The sequence below is a fragment of the Osmia lignaria genome, chromosome 4, assembly GCF_051020975.1.
Source record: "Osmia lignaria lignaria isolate PbOS001 chromosome 4, iyOsmLign1, whole genome shotgun sequence".
In the NCBI taxonomy this organism is placed as follows: Eukaryota; Metazoa; Arthropoda; class Insecta; order Hymenoptera; family Megachilidae; genus Osmia; species Osmia lignaria.
The window spans coordinates 5,479,553-5,505,276 of record NC_135035.1 but is presented as its reverse complement, the minus strand read 5'-3'; the positions used below and the strand labels follow the sequence as shown (position 1 = coordinate 5,505,276).

At 33.2% G+C, this 25,724-nt stretch overlaps 1 protein-coding gene across 1 annotated transcript in view; it reads left to right on the top strand.

Moving 5' to 3' along the window:
• The first annotated feature begins 6,636 nt into the window (after positions 1-6,636).
• The window catches only part of Tis11 (Tis11 zinc finger protein), a 43,769-nt gene continuing 24,681 nt past the window's right edge, over positions 6,637-25,724 (top strand). The window contains exon 1 of the mRNA XM_034322700.2: positions 6,637-7,295. Coding sequence (XP_034178591.2) covers positions 7,239-7,295 — 57 coding nt within the window. The 5' untranslated portion in view covers positions 6,637-7,238. The remainder of the gene's footprint in view (positions 7,296-25,724) is intronic.

The following is a 25,724-nucleotide window of genomic DNA, read 5'->3' as shown; positions in this document are numbered from 1 at the left end:
AATTTATTGGCTATCTAGGCCAGAGGATTGAATATATACCCGCGTATTCCTAACAGGGAATTATATAGCGGGGAATCAGCTAGTGCCTACTGTATCAGTAATAAAGAGATTAACAAAATGACCACGGTTGAATGCCTGAATTGTTTGCACAGACTGACCTGAAAACTTTATTTAAGTGATAATGGATTACCCAAAGAATTTTATAACAATACGTAGTTAATTACGGTTACGATACAAAGGATTCTTACCTATTCAGGTAAGAAAAGATTAAACGCGGATCTAGAAAATTTTCTGTTACATGTAAAATTTATGGAAATTTTACACGTTTATATGTTTCTAGCCCTTTTTTGCGATCTTATACTATTATTCCAGCATATGGCCAGGAAGTTATGAAACATTTCTTCAGTACATTAAAACTTGTTTTCTGTTTGTGTCGAAGGATATTTACATTTCTTGAACGACCTTCGATTCCATTAAAATAATTTACACCTGGCAAATGAAAGAATAACATTGCTCACAGGTTATTTATAATATTGTATAAAATAACTGTTATTTGTTTTGATGGTTGAACATTACTCAATATTTTAATTAGTTATATATCAGTTCAATTTACCTGTTCTGTAAATGAAATTTGCTTTTGTATGATTTTAACTATTACTCTAATAACACTCGATGTAACAAATATTATACAGCAAATAGTATAGTATAGTATAGTAAATATTAATCTTTCTATAATTTCAAGTGTTATGATAATTAGAATATATTTACTAATTATGAAATGCTTGCAAAATATTCAAACAGAAACATCTTTATATTTTACAACCATTTTTCTTTAATGAATTTTAATGAATTATTTTACGTGTTACTAGTTCAAAATATTGTTCGATAATAAAGGTTATTTACGACACTAGTGTTTCAAACAAAACAATAGAACTTGTCAAAGTTGGACATTATTCAAATAACCTTCGAATAAAACAAAGGGTAATTATTTAGATTACGGACGGCAACTCCGATTTCGATGATTTTTAAATATGTTGTAGAAATCAATATTTTTAACAACTTTTTCCTATGCATATAATCGCCGCTCGGCCTTAGTTTTCGAGATATTTTCGAAAAACTGTCCAAACTAATACATTGAATTCTGCCTGTTTGTGTCCGTCCGTGTTACATCTTACGCGTTGGTGTGCGATCGCCGCTTTTCTACTGTTTTTACAGGCAGCAGCACAGCGACCGACACCCTCTATCTCTGAAAATACAAAAAATGTTACTGACGTAATCTAAATGGTTTCAAAAGACGAATCAGCTGGAAGGATCGTTTTTTATAAATTGTAATTTTTTAATCGTTTTTTCTAGGTCACTCGTGTTTTTTACGTATGTACACACATTTCTTGTTGTTGTATGTTATAGCAAATATTATTGTGCATTCATCGATGTTTAATAGCACAACCTTGAAGTGACCGTGGACTCTAAAATTTAAACACGAGTGACCTCAAAAAAAACGATTAAAAAATTACCATTTATAAAAAACGGTTCTTCCATCTGACTTGTCTTTTGAAAGCATTTAGATTACGTCAGAAACATTTTTTGTATTTTCAGAGATAGAGGAGATATTTAGGTGACCTGTTTCAAACGAAACACCCTGTATAACGGGTGGGTTTAAAAATCAAATTTAACTAATATTAATGATTTTGAATCTCAGTTTGTGTGTCTGGTCGCCTGACGACGATCAGAATATTACTTTAGCCTAACCTAACCTAATTCACTGATTAGGTAGATTAGGTTGGGTTAGGTTAGGCTATATTAAATTCCCGGCTGCCATCATAGCTACGATACGTTGAAATCATAAATACAGAAGTACACAAGGTATATATTGGTCATCGATCGCAGTGCTGTTGCCTGCAGAAACAGTAGAAAAGCGATGACCCCATACTAATGCGTACGTTGTCACAGACACACACGGATAGACAGAGTTCAATGTGTTAGTTTCGACAGTTTTTCGAAAATATTTCGAAAATTAAGGCCGGGCTGCGGTTATATGCATAGGAAAAAGTTGTTCAAAATGTTGATTTCTACAACACACATATTTAAAAATCATCGAAATCCGAGGTGCCCTCTAAATAATTACCAAATGATCGATGACGAACCGGCGTTGGAACAAAAGACTATACACATTGTTGGAACAGGTCGCGACAAGTCCAATTATGCTCCAGGAAAATATGAGCATTCATATGAGTATGAATATGCTCATATATTTACATTGTATCATATTTTACTGGACCGTGAACCGACCAATCGTGTGGATTCGGTCTAACTGCGCCACAGAGACAAAAGAACTGTGGAGAAAGCATGCATGCCATTGACGCTCGATAATTCCTCGTATCTTATTTATTAAGTGCCCCTCTCCCGACCACGAAATGCAGGGAATTATCGAACACGTATTGTATTATAAAAATAAAGCGAAGTCCATTTTTATTCGAATAAAAATTGACTATAAACTAAAAGTTCATGTTCAATAACAATCAAAATATTATGAAATAAAATTTTCTTCAAACCTGGGCTTGTACCAGCTGAATAATACATGACTCAATTCATAGAAGCTCAATTTATACCTACTATTATTTACATCCCGGTACAAACACGTCACGATTTATAGATGTAATAAAAGTCCCATTCTTCTTTTATCTGATTATAGTCATCGTGTAATAACGAGTACCGTGTGATACCAGTTAGAAATCAGGCTCTGTTCAATTAGAAGTGTGACGGTTTTTCCCATAATAACATACGGGCCGATGACGGTCTCTGCGTGATAGAACCCTAATAGAGAAGAGGGTTAATGTTTTCAACCCCAAACAGATTCTCATGAAGCTACATGCCGGTTGTAGGACGACTAATGGGAGTCAGTTTTCGTTATGCTGGCCGAACTACATACACGTATAGATATCAGCCTGGTATATGCGGGTGCTTTGTCGAACATATGTGTTCTATGAACGAACTGAGATCTCCATTTCCATTGTAAATTACCCTATCGATTTGTGAATGAAAAGAAGTGCATTGACATTGACAGTTTTCATTACCAATAGTTCATTTTCAATATAATTCAAACAAATATTAATGTAGGCTTTTTTAACATCAGTTTTATTATACAGGGAAATAATTAAAAGTTTCAATATTAGGTGAAATTCAATTTTCTTCTAATCATTCAATGGAACATTCTTTCAATTTTAAGGGAAAAATAAAATTCGATTCTAATATTGCGATCCTCTTTAGGTTTTTTTTAGTATTTACAGATTCTGTCAAGTGTAAAAATTGTTTAACTAATAATAACTACAATTTTATAAGGAATTATAATGTGAACAGTTATGTTAACTTAATACAATATATATATTTCCTTGCGTTTGTTAGAATTAGGTCAAATAGCTTTTTTATTTCAAAATTTAAAAAATATTCGGCTGAATTTTATGTAATATTAAACAGTTGTTTAAACTAATCGAAATTAATTATTAAAACAATTATTATGACTTTTTGTTATTCTTTAGTCCTTGAACACCGGAGTTTGAATCTATCGAGACACAAACTTACAAAACATGTACAAAGATATTAACCTAAAGTTAAATGTATCATTTTTAAAGGAACAATTTAAAATTTATAAAACGAAAAAAATATGAAACACAAAATTAAATAAAAATTGGGGCTCTCTCCATGGTCCGCTGTCCGAGGGTCAAATCAATTTTGAATTTATATAAATATAGATAATTGTATTGTACTTTGTTTTAATAATTAATTGTTACTTAATAACAATATACACATATCTATCATTGTTTAGTTATCATTTATTAACAGTGTATAGTAATCTGTTACAAAAGAACGTTTCCATTTATTATTTTGTGGAAGTATAACAAAAAACTTTTATAAAAATTTGAACTTCAAATGTGGAAAATTTTTAATTTTAGTATACAGTTTTTGATTGAATATACTTCATTTATTTATTAATGAAATAATTAATATCGTACTAACACATTTCTGTTCAAAATAATAATTTTCACTGAAAAATGATTTTCAATTCCTTTCATTTTATACAAAAATCATTATTTTATATCATAATAGTAATTTGATTATATAAACTCTTACATTCCGAATACGTTATTGTAGAAAAATTCACTTCGAACATAATTCATATTTGTCACGTTTCAATATTTATGTTTTTATTAACATAAAACAAAAATGGCAACATAAATAAAACAAAATTCTATGCGAATAATCTTGGAATAAAATATAGTGGTCCGAGAATATTGAGTCACTTTTTTTATCATTCAAATTAATTATTTATACAATTCCAATAAAAAGATTGTTCGTTATTTTCGAATAACTTGATTTTCTTCGTTATTTTTAATGATGAATTCATTACTTATAAATATACATATTAAATGACCACGTTAATGTTGAGCGCCACTGTTGGCGCTTCACTAACCAGGAAGTTATTTCACTTTCTAACTTTACAAAAATCCATGTTGCAACTTATCGTGAGCGTTGTCTTAAAAGAAAGGTCTGCTCTATCGTGCCGTGTAAATTTAATTCTACTCTAGTGCTTTACTTTTTAAAATAAATTAAAAAACGTCACAAAACATCCATCTTTATTGATTGTTTAAACACACTTTATTTTTATGATATATTAGAAATTAATACTGATATATTAAACAGAATTTACAGAATCTTTCACCTAAAATGAAAGTTAAATATAGTTTATTTATATAGAGACTTCATCAAATGTGTTAAATGTGAAAAACATTAATTATTTTGGAAAGGTAAGTCTCTCAAAAACTCTATAAGATTTGTATTATGTAATAGATATTGGAGCACAAAAAAGAAAATTTAAATTTGTTGAATAGTTTTATTTTTCTACGGATAGAAATTTATTGTTTTTTTTTTATAATTATTATTTAACATTATTTCACTTCATTTCACTATAGTTATTTACTCATTTTAAGCCTTTTTAATTTTGATACTTTCAGGAATTGAGTAAAGTTAATCAAGTATTTTCTTAAATAATAGGTTTGTCACATCGTTGGACAATTTCACAATTTTTCTACTGCACTTGTAATTTTTATACTTTGTCATGATATGTTTCATAGTACTTAATACTTAATCAACAATTAGTTTATAATTTTTTAATTTTGATATTTTGAAGAACTGAATAAAGTTAAACAAGTATTTTCTTAAATAATACATTTGTCACATCATTAGAGAATCTTACAATTTTTCAATTGCACTTGTAATTTTTATACTTTGTCATGATACGTATCATAGTAATTAATACTTTGCATTGTTTACTAAAGATTCTGGTGAAACGTTATACTCAACGTTCACTGGTGACAACAATGAATTGCAGTTTCGCTTTTATCAGTATACCATGTTCTTTTTCTGTATGATCTTCTGAGCTCCATAAAATTTCTATATCATCCATATGAAAAACGGAGTGTTTGAAATTCTGCAAAAAAGTGCTTTTTTTTTGCATTACCATGAATCGGCATGTTATATTGTTACGACACATCGAGATCGATGCATAATCAAATGCTAACAATGCGTGGACGATGGTTATTTACAATCAGCGACTTACATCGTGCATGAATAAAAGCTCAATTTCATTCATACGACTCTTCTCGGTATTCTATCGCGCGACTACGCTCAGGCTATCGGATCACAATGCGTTGGATACCGCAACTGAAATACTTACGACGTCCTCAGACCATTTACATAATTATAAAATATGTAGAACCGTATTTAATGTTATCAATTTATACAAACAGAAAACATTTAAGAAAGTATATTTAATATTCTTAATAAATATCTAAAGTATTAAATTTGATTTTACATTATGGAAATAAATTTACTCTGACATGCTCAGAATAAATTTACTCGGAAATAATAATACAGTGACAACATCTTTGTTGGAAGCTACTTTGATTTCAAGTATTATTTGTACTGAGATTTAAAACATTTGATCGTTTCGATTATCGTTAGAACATACTGGGCAACGATATTAGTTTTATCAGTACAAAGTTCCTACAAACTTATTTTTTGTCAATTTTGAAATACGCATAAAATAAAGTGCCGATATCTTTTATTCTCTTCAATACGAGATAACTGGTAAGTATACATACTGATAACAGTATAATACTACGTTTTTTTACAAATGCCTCTTTTAAATAACAAGCTTTACATTCAGCCGATAAATCGATCAACAAGAACAAACAATTTTAAACGTCGATTAAAACTCGTCTTGCAGTTTTACTTTTTAATATTTTATCTGTAAGAGTTACACGAAAAAGATGTTGCGTAATTTATTGAACAGGGTGGGAGGCAGCCATGTTAGCAAGCAGCCCTAAACCCTAAATTTCCACCAATCAGAAAGATCGGAGTGAATAGGGAGAGAATGATTCGAAAATCCATGGACCAAGGGTTGCTGGTACCGAGAGAACGAGCGAAATATGTTTTGTACGATTGGTCCGACGAGTTGGCGGGGTTGCCAAATCTCAAAGAGTAGACGCGCATACGTGGTGGGGATGGCCGGCAGCGACGCGCGCTCTGATTGGCGGAACCGGCGGTGCCGCCTTTCGAGTCTCACGAACCGTCATGCCGACGCACGCATCTTCAGTTCGCATTCGGAGGCCCAGCGAGCTAGATCTCCTTAAGACGGAAAGGAAATAGCTGACGGGAGCTTTCAAGTTTCCCTCTCCACGGGTGTCGCGACAAAGATTCTTCGATTCGAAAAAGTGCCAAGTTTTCTCTCGCACGTACTCTGTCAGTCAGCCGGTATACACACGCAGATATAGAAAATCGTCTTTCGTTTAGCACGGTGAACCCTGCACGTGACAAGCTGAACAGGGAAGAAGGCCGAAAGCAAGAGAGCAACGTGCTTGTTCCAACGCTAAAGGAGACACTTCGGTTGTTCATTCGAATTGCTCGATTTCGAGAATCTGACTCCACGTTTCTGTTGATCTCGTACGTTCAGAGAATCAACCGGGTGTGCTTCCAATGTAAATCTACGAGAGCGTATCGTCGGAGTGGCAGTTTTTGTGTTCACTGAAGTTGATATATCGCGGTATTTTTTGAAATTTCTCACAGTCTTTCGTGCGGTACCACGCACATAGCCTTGGTCTCGAAGGAGAGGAAGGCTAGCACAGCCGGATCGCAACGTTTACTATTAGCTCCAGTGTGTTTTTGTGCGAAACTGAGGGAACATGTCGACCGCCGTCATGAGCACCCCTATGTTCGAGTGTAGCGAGCATCTTTTTAAGGTAAGACATTTTTTCTCTTCGCTTGTCAACCGATCGTTTCGTCCTTTGTTTTATTCAATACACATCTTCATAATTTCTTTCTTCGACCGTTCGACGTTATCATATATTACTTATATTCTGGAACCCCTAATATTTCAAGTGTTTTGAACTTTGTTATGAATCAGGCGATGCGTGACGTGTATTTCGCCGATGAATTACCGGTTATCTGTAGGGATCGTTTTCTATTAACAGATTACCTTATCGCGAACATGTTTTCCATCGATTCGAAGAATCGAGAATCTCGTCGATAAGCGGTAGGATAGGTGCAAAGATGGCTGTTCAGCACGTGGCACCGCGGATACTAAGAAACACTGTTAGGAGCGTTGAATTTTCTCGCGCCGGTTGTAATATTCGCTGGTACTCGCTGGTACCGTGGCGCAAACATTTCTGCGACCGTGTTGGTACGTATTCTGTTCGGATTGCCACGGTCTATTGCACTGCCGGACAAATATGGAATGGAGCTGGTAGAGTACGGTGTAGAGCGTATAGTAGAGAATCTGTGGCTATAAGACGCGTAACGAACGCTCGTTCCTTTTGACGAATAAATTATTGTACTTGCTCGAAATACAAACGTAGTCTAACCAGACTCGCTAGCGGCTATAGTGAGATTTATTTTGGCGCGCAACAGTATGGGAGATACCGATTCAAGACCCAAGTGTTATTTTCGATCGCGTGGTAGTTGCTTTCTTCGAGGTTTATTTACTCCTCAAGAAATTTCTCCTTTAAATCGCCTTCGTTTCTGCATCTGCTCAGTGTAACGATTTCGAATTTATTTCGAGAACTTTCGGTCGAAAGTGGAGCAAAGCTTTTTTGCAAACTCGAAGAGGTTAGATAAGAGTGATAAGTTAAAGAGAGAAAAAAAAAAATATCTATTCTGAATAATATTTCAGATTTCTAAATCTTCACATTTCTTTTTTTTTCCCTTTATACGCGTATACACATCGAGACGGATAGGAGTGAAAGTTCACGGTTCAGCGTCGGATTCATATGAAAACAAATTCGAATTTTATTTTTTCCTTCGCGTCAGAGGTCGTCCTCATTGTTGTCCCAGTAAACGTCTGTCGTTCGATAAACTTTGCTAATCCTTCCATTTGTATTCGGCCTTTCAACCGTGATATATACAATCTGATTTCGCGTATGGTTGATCGATTGTCAGTTATTTCTGTGTGGACAACATGGTTGTTCGCTCACCGCGATTCGCTCGAACTTGCGATGACCTGTTTGAAGCGAACCGAATTCGCACTGACGCGGCTTTCGTGTTTTTCCATTGTGCGTCGTTCGCTTCTAAAATTTCCGATTATAGACGGTACAAAAACAATATACGTTTCAGTTTACTAAACTCGACATTCTTCTGCGACGCCATCTATAAGATACGTAATTGTTGAATAATTAAAAAATCATATTTCAAATCTGCTTTTGTGATATGGATAATTGATAAGATTGAAAGTGTATTTTATTAACCTGTGAACTGCGGATCAGGGAAAAAGCTTGAATTGCCTTCATTTTCTAAATTTCACTTTTATGACCCTTTCATTTAGAAATTATATATTAAAATTTATAAAAAATTTTTTTATGATAAAAATAAAAATCTTAGTCAACTCATGAAAAAAGGATACTTTATAACGCGATAGTTGGATAAAGGGTCACTTTGACCCATTACTCTTCTATTATAATTGTATACTAGTGGCAAGATTGAAATATATTTGTGTATAAAAAAATTCATACTGGGTGAAACCCTTTATGAAAGCGAAAATTAAATAAAATAATATTGCTAATATAAGTACGTTACTGAAAAGTATTATTTTTAATTAATTTTGTGACTTTCAGAGAAAATATATTTCTGAACTAATTATAAAAGTAAAATTACATAACATTATAATTACTGTGATAATTCAAATTTAATAAAAAACATTTTCCATAAATAAAGAATGGAAATAAACACATAGACATTGGTGTAGATGATTTCAGTTATTTTCAAAAATATTAAAATTTAAGATTATTGACATAATCCCTTTTTTGAAGCATCATTAAACCGTCTATTTTAACAGAAATTTTTTAACGGATGTAACGTGCTCGCGTACACAATATTCCATTTTACATCTTCATCCAACCAGTTTTCATAAATCGTGCTTCACGTGTGCTCGTATTCTTAGAACGCGTTTTACAAACATTACGGAACCGTTCGTCCTCCTACATATTCGTGTAAATCAAAGACTTCTCTGAAGTAATATCGAAACGAAATTGTATCACATCTGGTGATATTTTCTAATTTGAATACAAATGCTATACGTTATACGCATTACGAGAAAGCAGGGAGATAATTTCATTTGCGTCCACCTTTCCTCTGTATGCATTATTATACCATTTCGACGATAAGAATTCGTATAGTTACACAGGTGTGTTGCGTTTTCCTCTCGAATAATAATTATTCCATAAATATACGCACGTATGGCGTGACTTCCAATCGGTACGGTTTCAGGACCGTAGTTATCTTTCCACTGTATAATCATTCATTTTTCTCGCGGTTTGGAGAGCAATAACATCCTACTGTTACGATAGATTTCTTGCATAACGAATTAAAAATTGCTCTGCGGTGGAAATAGAATTATTTGCCATTAGAAAATGCATTGACAATACTGAGCACCATGACTTGTTATTTATGAAATAATAAAATTTTAATAACAATTTTTATATATAACTAGCTGACCCGGCAGACGTCCTGTCTAAATTTCAATAAATTTGTGATCGTTTTGTGAATTTGTGAAAAGCTATTGGAAATGTGTAAAAGAAGTAAAAATGAGAAAAAAAAGAATTACGCATATCCATCGTTCGAATCGTGAGTTATGGTCTTTAGTTCATACAAAAATCTCATAGAAAAAGGCAATTTCATTTTTTCTCGAATTTTCCATTTTTCCGGGCAACGTTTCCAATTTTTCTTTCCCTAAAAACCTTATTTGGACTATTACGAACATAAAAAAAAAATTAGTCAAATCGGTCCAGCCGTAGAAAAAAACATTTTTATTTTTTCCCGAATTTTCCATTTTTCCGGGCAACTTTTCCAATTTTTCTTTCCCTAAAAACCTTATTTGGACTATTACGAACATTTAAAAAAAAATTAGCCAAATCGGTCCAGCCGTTCTCAAGTGACGCGCTTACCAACGAACAGCATTTAATTTTTATTTATATAGATTTCCAAAGAAAAATGAGTGAAATATTTATTAAAGTACAATATCGATAATTCATTGAACTGAAAACGTGGTTAATTGACCGAGCCAAAAGAACAAGAAACGCGTGGGCGTGTGCAGAATCACGTTCGCTAGTATAAAAATACTTTGATCGTTCTATAAAGTTCGTTCTCAGTGAATCAAGCATTCATTCAGGTCTGAAGTTTAATTAGCTTACTTCGGTCACGATTGGCCCGGATAGGGCGGCCTGTTGCTTCGAATTACCGAGCGCAGATAGGCAAAGCAGCAAATTCGAATTTAAAAGGGAAAACGTGTCTCCGAATTTATTCCGTGGCGACGAAAAGAACTGCGACACCGAGCCGATCGTCATTGTTTACGGGCCTCGTGCGGCAAATGGTGCGACGTTCGAGTTTTATTGTGACTTTTTTTTTTCCTTTCTTTCCTTTTCAGCTACACCAGCTCGTAACTTTCCTCGGCAATTTCTCTTCGACGATTTCGAAACTCGTTCGATCGAGAGAGCCTTTCGACTTTCGTGGTCGATGGCCATCAAAAGCGCCACTCGAAAATTTGGACTTTGGTATTTAGATAAATATTTCCTTTCCTCCGGAACGTTTGTTGTATACGCTCTTCTCGTGCACCAAACCATTTCGGTTTATCTACTTCCAGGAAATAATCTCTGGCTACTTCTTTCTCTCTGGTTATAAATTTTACTGTCTCTCCTGACTTCCTGACTCTGTTGCCCTGCTTGGTATTTCTATAAACACTTAACAATTTTCTGTACCTTTCGTAATTCTTGCAACACTGATTTTGTAAACTTAGTATTTGAATGAGCATTAAATTTCATAATTAAGTCCTTCCACGGCATTATGGGTCATATAGGGCCAGGCGAAACTTGCCTTCGAATTTTTATAATTTAAAAATTGGTTAAGCATTTCGTGGAACTAATAATTGTATATTAAATTAGAAGAATTTTTGTAGATTTTTGTACAGACTGGAACAATAAAAATTAAGCCCGGGAATAAAAATTCATAATGTCGGCCTTGTTGGCAAAAACTATTGTCAGCAGAGGGTTAGGTTTAAATTAAAAATATGAAAATTAATTATTCATACATAGTTAAATCTGAAATATAATAATAGTCAAGGTATTCATTCATAAAGAGGCGTTATTTATATTGAAATTTTTCCGAATAAACCTTCTTTCCCTCTACTGCCATTTTCTCTAGAAAAGTCTAGGATGCTCGGTGCTGTACGAGTATTTACAACGGCTCGCAAATAACAGTATTTATATAGCCAATATATCGATAGAATATTAGATAATGTAATATTTTTCTCGCACTACGACGAACCGTTGTCCCTATTTTCCCTCATCTGCTAAACCGAAATTTATTCATGCCTCGTAATAAGTGTCCGGCGAGTAAATAGACGGAAGCATAAAGTATAAAACGTAAAGATGTTGAGAAAGAACGGTGGACACGGCATGGGGCGACGACAGCGCTCGTCGCGGCGACGTAAATTATTTAACGCGAAAGGATAGCGAGGGAAGACAGGTTGTTTGAGAAGGCTGGTCCGAGCCCGGTGATCAGGACACGTCGAAGGAAGCATCGGGTCTCTCCCTTCCTGTAGAATCGTTCGGTCTGGATTTTTCTGAAAGTGGAAACCTCGCCCTGAGCGTGCAACGTGTCGAACACACACCGACGGCAGCAGCAACAAAAAGCGGCTCGGTAAATGCAAGCCGCAAGCAGCGTGTAGGAACCTGTTGCTTCGGATTTACGACGGAAAGAAAGAGCGAGACATCTGCGCGCCAGCTTTGCTGGCGAGAGAAGGACGGACTGAACGGCACAGGGAAGTGGAAGAATGAGCATGGGCTAAACGGAGAGAAGCTTAGAACGAGAGACGAAGATAAACGAGCCAGCGAATCTAGCGGGGCGGTCAAGGGAGGAGGCAATACTGGATATGGATGGTTAGAAATGGAAAAATAGAAATTAGAAGAGTGGGAAAGCAAGCGAGTGTGCGTGCCGGTGCGTCTGTGTGATAGTAAATAGAAATTGAAACGTGCGAATGAACGCGAAAGGAGAAACGAAAGGGAGATACACAGCAGAGATGAAAGAAGGAGAGAAACCATTCTTTGTGCCCGGTTTCTATGTGGACTCGAGTACCAAGTCAGTGCTGTAATGTAGTCATTGTGCTATTTGCTGTGTGCGCTGCCTCTTTTACGTTGCCCCGAATTTCCCATATTTCTGAAAAGAAACTGGTCCTACGTAAAACTCTGTAGACCGGAACAGGCTCGAGCGTTGTTCCTGTACTTTGCTTTCCTTTTCAAGCGAAACTGCCTGCAAACTTTGTCCACCCTGTTATTTCTATTAGGTTATAATAATAATTACAAAGCTTTAAACTTTTTCGTTATTCTTAGATTAAAATGATATAAAGAATAAGGGACATCGGTTGTACCTGCTACTTATATTCCTGAAAAGGAACTTGTCGCATAAAAGAGCCATAAGGTGAATGGGAAGGGACTTCGATGTTCGTGCATTTCGCTTTTTATGCATGAAAAAAAGCAACCGCTTTTACACGGAGATGGTTCTGGACATGAATTTGCACAATATTTCCCTGAGTAATTTATGTGTGTCTCAGAGACGAGGTAGTGGAGTTGTATCCGCCCTCGGGTGACCGGCTTCGGATTAGTTTCGTCTCTTTTTCCCTGGGTAATATCCTGGAGTGTCCGCTGCAGGGAATAGACATGGCCAAAGACGGTGAATGGTTTTGTATAGTCTCTAGAAGCTTTCGACCCATTCGTCGACTTCTGCATGGAATCTGCATGGCTGAAAGAGTTTTTAAAATAGAATTTTCCGGGGATTAACCATCCGGCTGATGTCGAAGCGTCCAGGCATGGCGAAACGGTCTTGCACCTCTTCCCAGGTATAACTGCTTCCTCGAGCACCCTTAAGTACTAGGTCCTTGCACCTTACTAATTAATTATCTTAATTGTAGCATATTATCCACTTTTTTTATTTAGTTCTCCTATTTCTCACTTTTTCTTCTATCTCAAAACTCCATCACCCTAATGGCAACATACAGAACAGGCAAACACATATTATTTTCCTGTGATTGCAATAAAGATTTTTCTGTCGCTCCCTCTTAAAGAATAATTCGCATTAGCTGCATGCCCAGGGGAACCGGGACTTAAATTTTTATCGGGAGATTAGTGACACGATGGGCGCTCTTGTAGAATACGGGCCCTAATTTCAATTAATTAGTCCCAAATTCCCTTGGGACTTTTGGAAATTTTGAAATTTTAGAACTTTGGAACATTGGAATTTTGTAGTTATAGAATTTTCAAATTTTAGAGTTTTGGAACATTGGAATTTTGTAGTTATAAAATTTTCAAATTTTAGAGTTATGGAACATTGAGATTTTGGAGTTTTGGAACATTGGAATTTTGTAGTTATAGAATTTTGTAACATTGAAATTTTGGAGTTTTGGAACATTGGAATTTTGGAGTTATAGAATTTTGGCTTACTGAGAATTTTCCCGAACTCCCTATGGCTGGCTCCTGGGTATACTTGTAAGGACAAGAACGCATGGTGTGTAGTTACCTTGAAATAATCGGTATCAGAATAATTTCCCTGGGTAATATGCATTCGCGCTGCCGTGAGAATGTGAAAATAAATTTTATTAAAAGGTTATCACATTGAGTTACTGTTTAAGATGGCTGTGAACTATCTATGCAAATGCATTCCGGGACTGCAACCCGCTAGGCGGCTTTAGAGGCATGCAACGCATTTTTGTGCAGCTTTAGCATGTACTGTTTTATGCTCCATCGTTTTTATTTTTAGAAAGTATTCGTGAAATAAATTATGCCGCTGCAGTTTCAATGAATTCCATTGTTTTTTCCATTGTTTTTTTATGACAGTCTGGTGGCTAGTTTCTATACTGGTCAGGAACACTCTTGAAACTCTGCCAGCAATTCGTTCACACGACCACTTGAAATTTCAAGCTGCTACCTTTTATACGCGTAACTGACTTACACTGATTGGCTTCTTAGCCATCTATTTACCAGGTGCACATATCTTTTTTTGCTCGTTTATCAGAGAGGATTCACCAATTACACTTCGGGGTCTTCAGACGTATTCTTTCCTCCTTCAAAGCTACGTTCCTATATTTCTGGAAAAAAAAGAAAATGGTTTCATTTAACGTGATTGTACATAAAAAAACGATTCGAATCGCGTAGCTGTGAATCTGATCACCTTGGGGTCATTCACCTTATTAGTTCTTATAATTATTTGCAAAATGTCTCTTTGTAAAGTGGCATAGAATATTTTGTAATATATGTAAGAAAAATCCGTTAAAAAAGCTGGTTTGGCGTGTTGCTGAAGCAGATGGAATCCTCTTTTTATTCTTTTATCAGACGCAGATTCGTTTACCATCCCTATTGGGGTTGTTCCATGCAAAAAGTCTTGGACGAGTCGTTCAAAAAATGTTCCCATATTCCTGAAAAGAAACTGGATACACAAAAGCCTCGGAAGGCGGAGAAGGAGGAGGGTACCACCACCATACACCTTGCTCCTTATGCACCGTTCACAATTCCCATGCTTGCTTTAATCCTTTGCAATTCTATGTCCAGTGTAACTGACCAACTTATATTTTATATTTGCAATTTTTATTTTTTAATTTAACGCTAAAGTGCCTCAAAACGGCAACACTGTGGGACTGGATTTATGATAACGCAATTAATATTGTTATGGTTTAATGAGCATGCCGGGGCGAGAAGAATCAAGCCTTGCGTTCACATTGTCCCTAAAATTGTTGATTTTACGGCACAGTTGGCATCCCATCGTAAATTACTTGACCCTGTTCGTTGACTTGAGGAACGCATCTCATTAAGGTGCAGGTTTGGTTTAAACCCTTCGCTGTAGTTGCCTCTGCCGGGAACTGTACTTGCACATTTTTATACTAAATTATTTAACTTAGTATTTGAACGTAAATAAAAGTTTATTTGTAACGAGAAGTTTGTTGATATAGGTGCTTACATTCTATGCTTGTTATTTTGAAACATAAACGCTTTGCTTTTGGTGACGGTAGTAAGGAAAGGGTTAAAAAATATGGTGCTTTTTTTTAAGTTATAAAGTTACAAAGTTTCCACAATAGTCCCATATTTTTTTACTTCGTTTTCTGGGGTCTGATGTTACCTTATATTCTGAATTAGATTTTTTTATAACGGCGTGATTTTTAATTATAAATATATTTTAATATGAAAATGAAAATAGAAAGCACCATCGTTTCGTTCAAATTTTCTCTAACTGATTCCAGATCCACTGAAATAAGCTATGAAAGTAATTAAAGTCGAGGGGATTAAAGCACATTTCACACGTGAAAAAGCGAGAGTGCCATGAAATATTTTTCTTGCTTCGTCTCTCTCTTTCACTCGTTTGTTTGCTTGCTTACTTTTGACGCTCTTCAGTTTCACTTTCACGCTTGATGTACTCGACCATCCACCTTTCCAATTAAAAATGCTCAATTTTCCACGCCGTCGGTCCACCGGAAGATTTAGGCCAAGTTTTTTCTTTCTTTCATGAATGGTCCGTAAACAAGATGATTATGAGATTTCGAGACGCCTTTTAAAAGAATAGTATTAATGAACGGTATAAGTAGTGTCGCAAATCAATTTAAGATCGTATAGAAATGCTTCAGCGTGATGGAATGTTTTATAGCTTTAGAAAGCAGTGCAAATGTAATGATGTTTTTATAATACAACAGTAATTATCAAATTTTAGTTAATTATACGGATAATGGATTTTTAACTATTGAAAGTGCTTTTTCTTATGTGCTCATAACTCGTGAAATCATTTATTTGGAGTTGATCGAAATGACTATTAATCAGTGATTGTCGGTTGTTGAAAACGTGTTTACATTGGTCATTTATTAGATACGCTAAATTATTCCTTTGCTCATTAGTGTTCCATGCGAACTAATTGTTGAAAATAGGAATAGTTAATTTTCAAATTTCAAGTTTACTCTAGTTTTGGAATTTTGAAATTTTGAAGTTTTGGGATTTTTGAATTTTTGATCTTTGAAATCTTGAAATTTTAGAGTTTTGAAACATTACAATTTTGCAGTTTTAGAGTTTTAGAATATTGGAATTTTGTAGTTATAGAATTTTGAAATTTTAGAATTTCAGAACATTGGAATTTTTGAATTTTAGAACATTGGAATTTTTGAGTTTTGGAACATTGGAATTTTTGAGTTTTGGAACATTGGAATTTTAGAGTTCTGGAACATTGCAATTTTAGAATTTTGGAACATTGGAATTTTTTTGAGTTTTGTAACATTGGAATTTTGTAGTTATAGAATTTTGGAATTTTTGAGTTTTGTAACATTGGAATTTTGTAGTTATAGAATTTTGGAATTTTTGAGTTTTGTAACATTGGAATTTTGTAGTTATAGAATTTTGGAATTTCAGTTTTGGAACTTTGCAATTTTTGAACGTTAGAATTTTGGAATTTTAGAATAATGAAGTGGTCACTCTGCCCCTTACCCAGTTACGCCCATCGGGTGAATCGTGTTAATAAGTGATTATACATTGGACAAAACATCATGTGACCGGAAGAGTTAGTTAGGTTTTCTACAGTATATTCTGAATAAAGTCGATGCATCGCGGTGCAATCGAATCGAGAGTCTCGAAGAAAGGTGTGCCTGTCGAGCGTGCAGGCGTTGCATTACTAAAACACAAGCCTTCTAAAGAAAGGTAAGAATAGTGATTAGGCGCGAATGCATAAGTATTCCGCGTGCATCGGATAGTTATTTCGAATGAGATATTGTGTTGTGTTCCGCTGCCTGACCGGAATAATGAATTCATTGTTAACGACTTGTTATTCTTTTTTTTTTTTTGCTTCTTTCCAACGAACGATTAATTATATTCTTTAACAACGAAAGGAAAACTGGCACGCTAGAGTGACCGTGATTTATAAAAACGAAAATACGTGTGAAAGTTGGTTGGCTGGTTGGTTGTACGTAACGGCCAGGTAAAAAAATAGGTCATCGAAAGAAAAATCATGGTAGAAAAAATCGAATCGTGTTATGAACTTGAAATTTTCTAAAACTAGAAATGAAATTTTCATTTCTATTAGCAATTTGATATTTTATTTCTATTTTCCGTCGATCCGACTATTAAGGTGTATAGTATTAACTATGTTTGCTGAAATACTACTTTCTGCTTGGTTGAACGCGTTAGGTGTGTTAAGTAAAGCTTCTTTTTTATTCTTTTCAACAACGTGTTATGGATTTCTAGGTGCAATCTATCTCTTGGTATAGGCCGATTGTTACCCAAGTTACTTTACCTTATTATGGTTATTTAGGTTGTTAAGTAGCTTTTTTTTTTTACTTTCGCAATAAATCACGCGTACCGTTCCCTTGTGGAGTTAGGTAAAATGACATCGAAAGTAATCGCTAGTATTTTCATTATCGTTCATGTGCATCGACATGTTTCGTTAGTTATTTCTCGTAGCCAGCCTTTCTTGGTAAAAAAAAGACTTCTTTGAATGCTAAGGAGGACAGATCACGTACCGGATGTTGCTTTATCTCTCTCTCCCCCTTTTCCCTTCTTTCTTTCTCTCCAACCTTGCTATTTATAAATTATTTGAACTTTGGTAAAGGCAGAAAACAGGAAGTATGAATCACTAGTAGCTTAGTAAGCACTTGTATCGTTATAGTTATTAAAAAATATTCGTCAGATAAATTTTATTGTAAAATTATTAAAATATATTTTTAATGATTAGCAAATGGTAATATTGTCGTATATAAATTTATTGACGATTCATTATGTCACTGTTGTCTCCATTAACTGTACCTGCCTTAGTCATTCAGTAATTTTTAATGCAGCGATAGCAGAGGGGACAATGTTTCCGTAGCGTTAGTTAGAACGAGGCAAAATGTTTTACTTTCTCTTTGTTGACGTAAATCTGCAATTATGGCGTTTATGATACAATAGAGAGATACGTGTATTATCCCCATTATGGAATTCATTAGGCACAGGTTTACATGAACAAAAATGGTCTGCGAGAATCCGTAACCTTGTTAACGAGCAATCGATAAGATATTCCCTCACGCAAACTGCGTTGTTTACTCCCTTTTGGCTACCGTTCCCCCTCGAGATGACGATGCATTTGCGCATATAAATTGTTATGAATTTCTACCGATTCAAGGTATATTATAAGCTCGTCCGTTGTATGGAAGTCGTGTTGTTGGTGCAGGGAAAAATTAAAAGATATTTTTTAGAAAGGTTAAAAGGCTGTTATTCAGTTAATCTGTTATTCAGTAAGAAATAAAAAAAATTTTGAAATTCAAATTTTTAAATCATAACATTCAAATGTTAAGGTCCGAGGTTAAACGTTTTAATTTTATAATTTCGAGTTTCTGAATTTCTAAATTTAAAGGTTAAATTTCCAAATTTAAATTTTAAGATCTCAAAATTCAAAATTTGTAACTTCTAAATATAGGTTTCGAAATTTCACGATTCAAATTTCAAAATTTTTAAGTATAAATTAAAGAATTCCAAGATTTAAATTTTAGGACTTGAAATTCAAAAATTCCAAGTTTCAAAGTTCTAGAATCCAAATTTTAGATTCCAAAATACCCAGTTTCGTAAAATATTAATAACAAAATAAATATTAAATAATATTTCCCCAAATAAACGTTTACGCGCGAGTAGTGATACCCCTTTCCCCTCCATCACCATTTTCCTTAGAAAAACCAACGCATTCGCTACTACATAACCTAACCTATACGCTAATAGAATTGCGACCGGAAGTTAATTGTCATTAATTTTTTTTGCAACTGCAACGCATACGCTTGAATAACATCGTACGTTAGTTCAAGGAGAACCTTGGGAACGAATTGAAACCGCTTACAGTGTTGCACATCTCTTGTTACCAACGTTTGCACAAAATATTTTGCCGAGCGCTGCTCGTTTCTTGCTGACTCGACGCCTACAATACTTCGAAATTCACAAAATTATTTTTCACTTCTTAAACGGCAACGGTTATCCGATAATTCGAAAGTTCCAGTTAATGATGCTTAAGAACGAAAGAAACGGTTTGAAAACTGAAAATAGAATCGAGACATCTGGTTGTCTATCTCTTTCTTGCTCTCCCGCGTACTCTCGCCTTTTTTTCTATGAAAAATGGCAGGAAGGGTAACGAGGAAAAAGCGGACGGGTCGAAGGAATAAAAAGTCGTGGAAATGAAAAGAAAGAAAATGCGAAGGCAGCTTGGAAACATGGCGCGCACCCTTTTTGTTCACCCATGTGTACAGAACCGCATGGTTTTTACAAACACGCAGGACAGGCACATGTGGTTCCTTCGCACAGATGGATTTTCTTAGCCTCCCGTAGTAGCCCCTTTAAAGCGTTTTCAAGTACTCGTTCCATGAAATGGAAGTTTTAAAATGATAAAAAGTCACTGTGTTCCAAATAATATTTTTGGAATTTTTAAAAATACCTATTATATCATGTTTTATATTTTGTTTAATGAATCTAGAGGACCTTATATGCTTTATTTAATTTTAGTAATTAAATTCTGAAGGTGAAGCGGCTTGGTACTCGAAGCGGAATACAATAACGTAATCGCAAGTGCTCATCAACGTATTTGTATATCTTTGATCGCCTAGATGAACGCGATTAGTAGGATACGTTACGTCTAAATATTGTAACATCGAGAAAATAGCAGCAACGCGAAATGCAATTTTTCCAGCGTACCGTCTCTCCTATTCTCATTAGCCAATAAACTTGAGCGAAAGCGTCGACGGTGAGAACGAACTAAGGAGGAGAATAAAAACCGCAAGGGAGCGTGAAAACAGCACCCTGCGTCTGTTGGGATTGTGTTCATATATGCGCGCACACGCGTTCGATTCTTTATGCGCAGGAAAGTCTTGATGCTCATGCAGCGACTCCTGAATCATGCTGTTCAGCATTCGTTGCACCGTATTTCACGAGGAGTCGACTCCGACTTCTGCATAACTTGGTATTTTCGTGTACCACGAACGCATATGGTGGCTCTTTGTTCTGCAAGGATAGTTTGTATCATTCGTGTGCGACATACAACTCGTCCCCTGTGTATTCTTATTTCGTCTTGTTTCGCAGGTGTCTCTGAATTGCACCGCTGATGATAATGTGCTTTCCGAATATTTATGTGCAGAAGTACAATATTCGTTGCGGTTACAGTGGTTTTGTTTAAGAAGCAAGATCATATAGTGATTCATCAAATAATTATAGAAGTAGAATATACAAATGTAGGTAGACATACTTGATAGAAAGGATAATTTTGAAAAACAGGTTTAAATAATAAAAAATATTCTATTCTAGAAAATTGAAAATATTCTATTGAAAATTTTCAATATTATATAATTTTTTTAAATAAATTTCTAGAATACAATATTTTTTATTGTTTAAAACAAATTTAAATTTAAAACAAAATTTATAGTTACAAATGTTTAAAAACAAGAATTTTATAGTATATTATTTTACATAGCAGATTTGCAATATCAGATAGCAGGTCAATCCATACACTAGCTTAGTTAAAATTATATTTTATAAAATAAAGAATGGTTTCTGTAAATACAGTTTTCTGAAAATAATGTGAATTACTTTCATCAATTAATATTTTAAAATATCTAATGTTTTGTACTTTATTTTAATTCAAAATATTGCTATACCCTTTAGTATGCAGCCTTTTTTTATAAATATTCTTTATACCACTTACATGGTATGGAAGTTATACTTACCACTTTCAAATATGATGAATTCAATATTATAATTTAAATTGGTTATTATGTATTTATTATTCTTTTAATTTGTGGTGTATCCAATTATAGTTTATTATTGAATAACATGGCCTTAATTATTCATCGACTTTTTTTGAAGAATATTGGCATTTTATTTGAGAAAGTTAAAAAAAAGCGAGAGTACACGTGACATGCATAAGTCATAAATAACGTTAGTCACAGCAACAGTGTCATTTATTGAAGAGAAAAAGGAAAAGATTTTTTCTATTTTTACGCCTGTTAAAGATCGCTGATTATTTTTTTTTTCTTCAACTTATTTTACCTATTGTAAAAATACAGTAATAATAATCATAATATAGAACATGAGGCTTCCGGTAAATAGCAAGCTATTAAAGAAGTTTTAAATTGCTTTATTACAGCACCATGCTATTATACCCTCTTTTTTTAATATATTTGAACATAATTAATAGCTGATTGAATATTGTTGCAATAAAAAATTGTTTATATTTAAGCGATGATTCTCATAGGTTTTATTATATTTAAAACTGCGTGGGAAAGTACGCAGCTCTTTATTATGTTTGATTGTTTTCTTCAAATGACCTTCCATTGACCTGGAAATGATCTTGAAATTGTGATTCATGAATAGGACACAGCTAGGTAAGAAATTATCTGTTGAAATGAAAGATGATTCTTTTTATTACAATTTCGAAACACAAATGAGAATAACAAATACATATTATTAATAAGGAATAATTAATTTTAATAATACTTTTATTATTTTAATCGTAGAATGGCAGATGTTAGATCAATCTTGAAAATTAATGGAAAACTTTGGCACATTCCAAAAAATAATTTAAAGCTTAGAAAATGACGATCAATAAAGATTAAAATTAAATTCAAAATGTTGTTGTTCTAACGATCTATCGTTCGAGGATATGTTAACATAAAATATATGATTTATAAAAAATTGAAACAATTTTGACAGTGTAAGAGAAAAATTAATTTCAAATATATTTTGAAGTGGGTATCTTTTATTCAAATTTCATTTGAATTTCAAAAAAATTCAATTTGAATGAATTACTTTTTCGATTTTCCATTAAAATCGTTCTTTATTTTGAAATGAATGAACAAATTGTTAGGGACACCCTGTATTATAGGTAACTACGGTCGCTTGCTATGAAACGATCTTTGTATAGATACTGTAGGCGACTATAAACTCTGTTTACCGCCAGACACTGTCCGCGCGGAAAATGTACGCTTATGGCACCGAGTACCGTTCAACGGTTGGCAGTTTTGCTGTAACGAACGGGTTAAACTTTCAAGTAAATCTTTGCATATTGGTTAAATTCAGATTGGCAATTTAAACACAGCTGTACGTGACTTGGAAGCAAAAGAATGATACAATTCTTTGGATATGCTAAAAAATACATTATAAAAAATTATGATTTAATAATAAAACACTATGGTTAAAAATTAAATTCTAATACTCAGTTATAGAAAATTGTAATTATGTTATAGTTATAGTCGTTTCATTTGTACAATTCGAAAACTTCTCAATTTTATATTATTGAAATATTAATACTAATTAATTTTTTATATTTGCAGTATCCATAATTATAATTATTATAACATATATTCAGTTTTTATTTATTAAATGGTTGGTGGATAATTTGAATAATTGACTACTATGCATCTTTTTCTAGTTAAGTAATAAATTAAAAATCCCATACAGTTAATATTTGTTGTGTTATCCATAGAATTCATTTTTTTATCGCACTCTAATAATAATTAAAGCCACTGATTACATCATATTAATTATTCTGCGGTTTCAAATTCAAAGTAGCACAGTATGATTTCTGTGCAATATGAATGTACAATTATTTAGCGAATTGCATAAGTTTCTGGCACAATGCGAGTCCATTACATAAAATTACATTTGATAGCGGGTAGAAAACGTAATACAATGGTATAGACAATTAGTACAGCATACATAATTTCCAACAGAGAGGAAATAACGCTCGTATCGTCGAGTCAGCTTTGTGCGATACAATCCTCGTATTTCGTATCAAGCTTTTGCCATTTTCAGTTAAACAAAGAAATACGATTCTATGTGTATACTACAGAGACTTTAAAATAAAAATATATATATACAGAGTGTTCTTTTTTTAAATTTCTATACTTATTTATGCTTTATATTCATGCATTCTTCAATTCTATGACATAATAATACATTAACTCTCGAAGGGCAGACCATAGATAGAGCCATAGTTTTAATTAAATTATGTATTTTATATTACTTCCTAAATTTTACAGTGTTCCTTATTATATACATATTTATTCAGTTTATTATTATTTTGTAACGTTGAGCTTTGTGATTTATTATAAAATTCAACTCTTTCTAAAGTTTAGTAATTATAATTGAATTTTGAATAGATTAATTTTCATTCTTTATTACTTTTCTAATAATTACTTTTCTAACGTAAACAGGAATATGGATTTTATTTTTATGGAAATCTGTGCCTTAGGAGTAAACAATTGTAGACTTTTTATTTGATTTATATTCTCTTTTTACGTAATCATTGTTTTACTAATTTTTATCTAACTAATATTTTTCTGTAAACAAATCAGAAGTGCTAATCAGTTGGATGAATTAAAAATACATATATTTACTAAAATTTCATTTCTCTTTTAAACCGACTCATTTTATCATTTTCTTGTCCTTGCGATCATAAAAGCAGGTAAAACAATAAAACATCTGCACACCAAATTGTGAACTGTGGGAAAAACCGAACGTACTTTCTGAAATATATAATACTTGGGCAATTCAGTATTTCTAATTTTATGATTTTAAAGACACTTCCTTTAATCATTTTTAAACATATGTAATGGTTTATAGTTTAAATATGAATTCTCCAACTTTTTATGTCTTACATACAATTCTATTTGATGTTCCTTCTAAATTTTTATTCTTTATTTTGAAATTCTATGGTAATATTAAAAGATGCATTGTTAAGTGAAATATACTTGACTGCTTTCAATTACCGCGCATTTGCAATGCAATAAGACTGCCCCAAAAATCACAAGCAACTGACCTTTGATCTTTCGAAACTGCTTACTGCTGGTTAATTGTTGCAAAATTTAATGAGCTTCGTGAAATGGAAATTACAAAACAAAGTTCAAGGCGTGCCATAAAACTAATAAATTGAATGGTTTTATCACATATTACATGATTTGGTTTTCAATGAGAAAGTGTAATTTTTTTGACATCATTTACAATCATGTTATCAAAATTTTTCAGCAAAGGATTTTTCATTAAAAACACTGTTTAAAATTTTTTAACTTGTACCATTAAAAAGCGTTTCTTTTAATTTTTAAAAATTTTAGATTTGAAAACAATTTTGTTAATAACTATTAAATAATAATATAATATTTTATGAACTCCCTTGAATAAAATGATGTAACTCATAATTGCAATTGCAAACATGTAAAAATATTGAAACAAGAGCAGATTATTTGTAGTTTTTCGATTTCATTCAAAAGTTAAAGGTTCGATAGAAAATACAATTATAAATTGTAACAAATTAAAAACAACTTACAAAAATAATTGCGTTTCCAATATCATTTTTAAATGGTCATTATTCGAGTATATTTAAATATTTATAATATATGAATGACTTAATCATATCATTAGAGAGTGTCGATAGAATAATTCGGTAAACAATTTAAATCAATTATATATTTAAACACTATTTATAATCTTATTCTGTCCTTGCACATGTAAATTGAATAGCATACAAAAAAGCTGTTACATGAATAAAGATATGCAAATATTTTATTATAAGTGATAGCAAACATGTTGAAATAATGAAAGCATGTATACCCAGGTCAGCAATGTTCATTTTATTTATCAAAGATGACCAATTTAAATAAAATTCAATTCAATTCAATTTCTTAACGAAATTTTCAAAAGGAAAACTAAACGAATAAAGAAAATAAGTATGTAATGCAGTTATTTATATAAGAAAATTTTTTGGAGGCAATAGATCTCTGAAAACAATAATTTTTATAAATAAAAGTTTCAAATTTTTTACACACGCAACTATCGTATAATGTAGTAGAAATTTTTATAAATATGCTAGAATTATATTAGATTTTTTGAAATGACATAAACACCCCAGTTTACATGCACATGTATTTCGTAGAGATTTAAATCATTTCTTCTAACTATTTCTCAGATGTTTTTATCTCTTTTCACGGATATTTCAAAATGTTCCTTAGAGCAATCAAGCCAAGGAGAACAGTATACACCCTGTATATCTGATCCTTTTAATTAATTCGTTATTTTGATATCCCTGTTCTGTTTCCGCTCCAACTAACGAACTAGCGTTACAGCGCGTTGCAACAGACAAACTTTTTGCATTGTCTCGTTGAT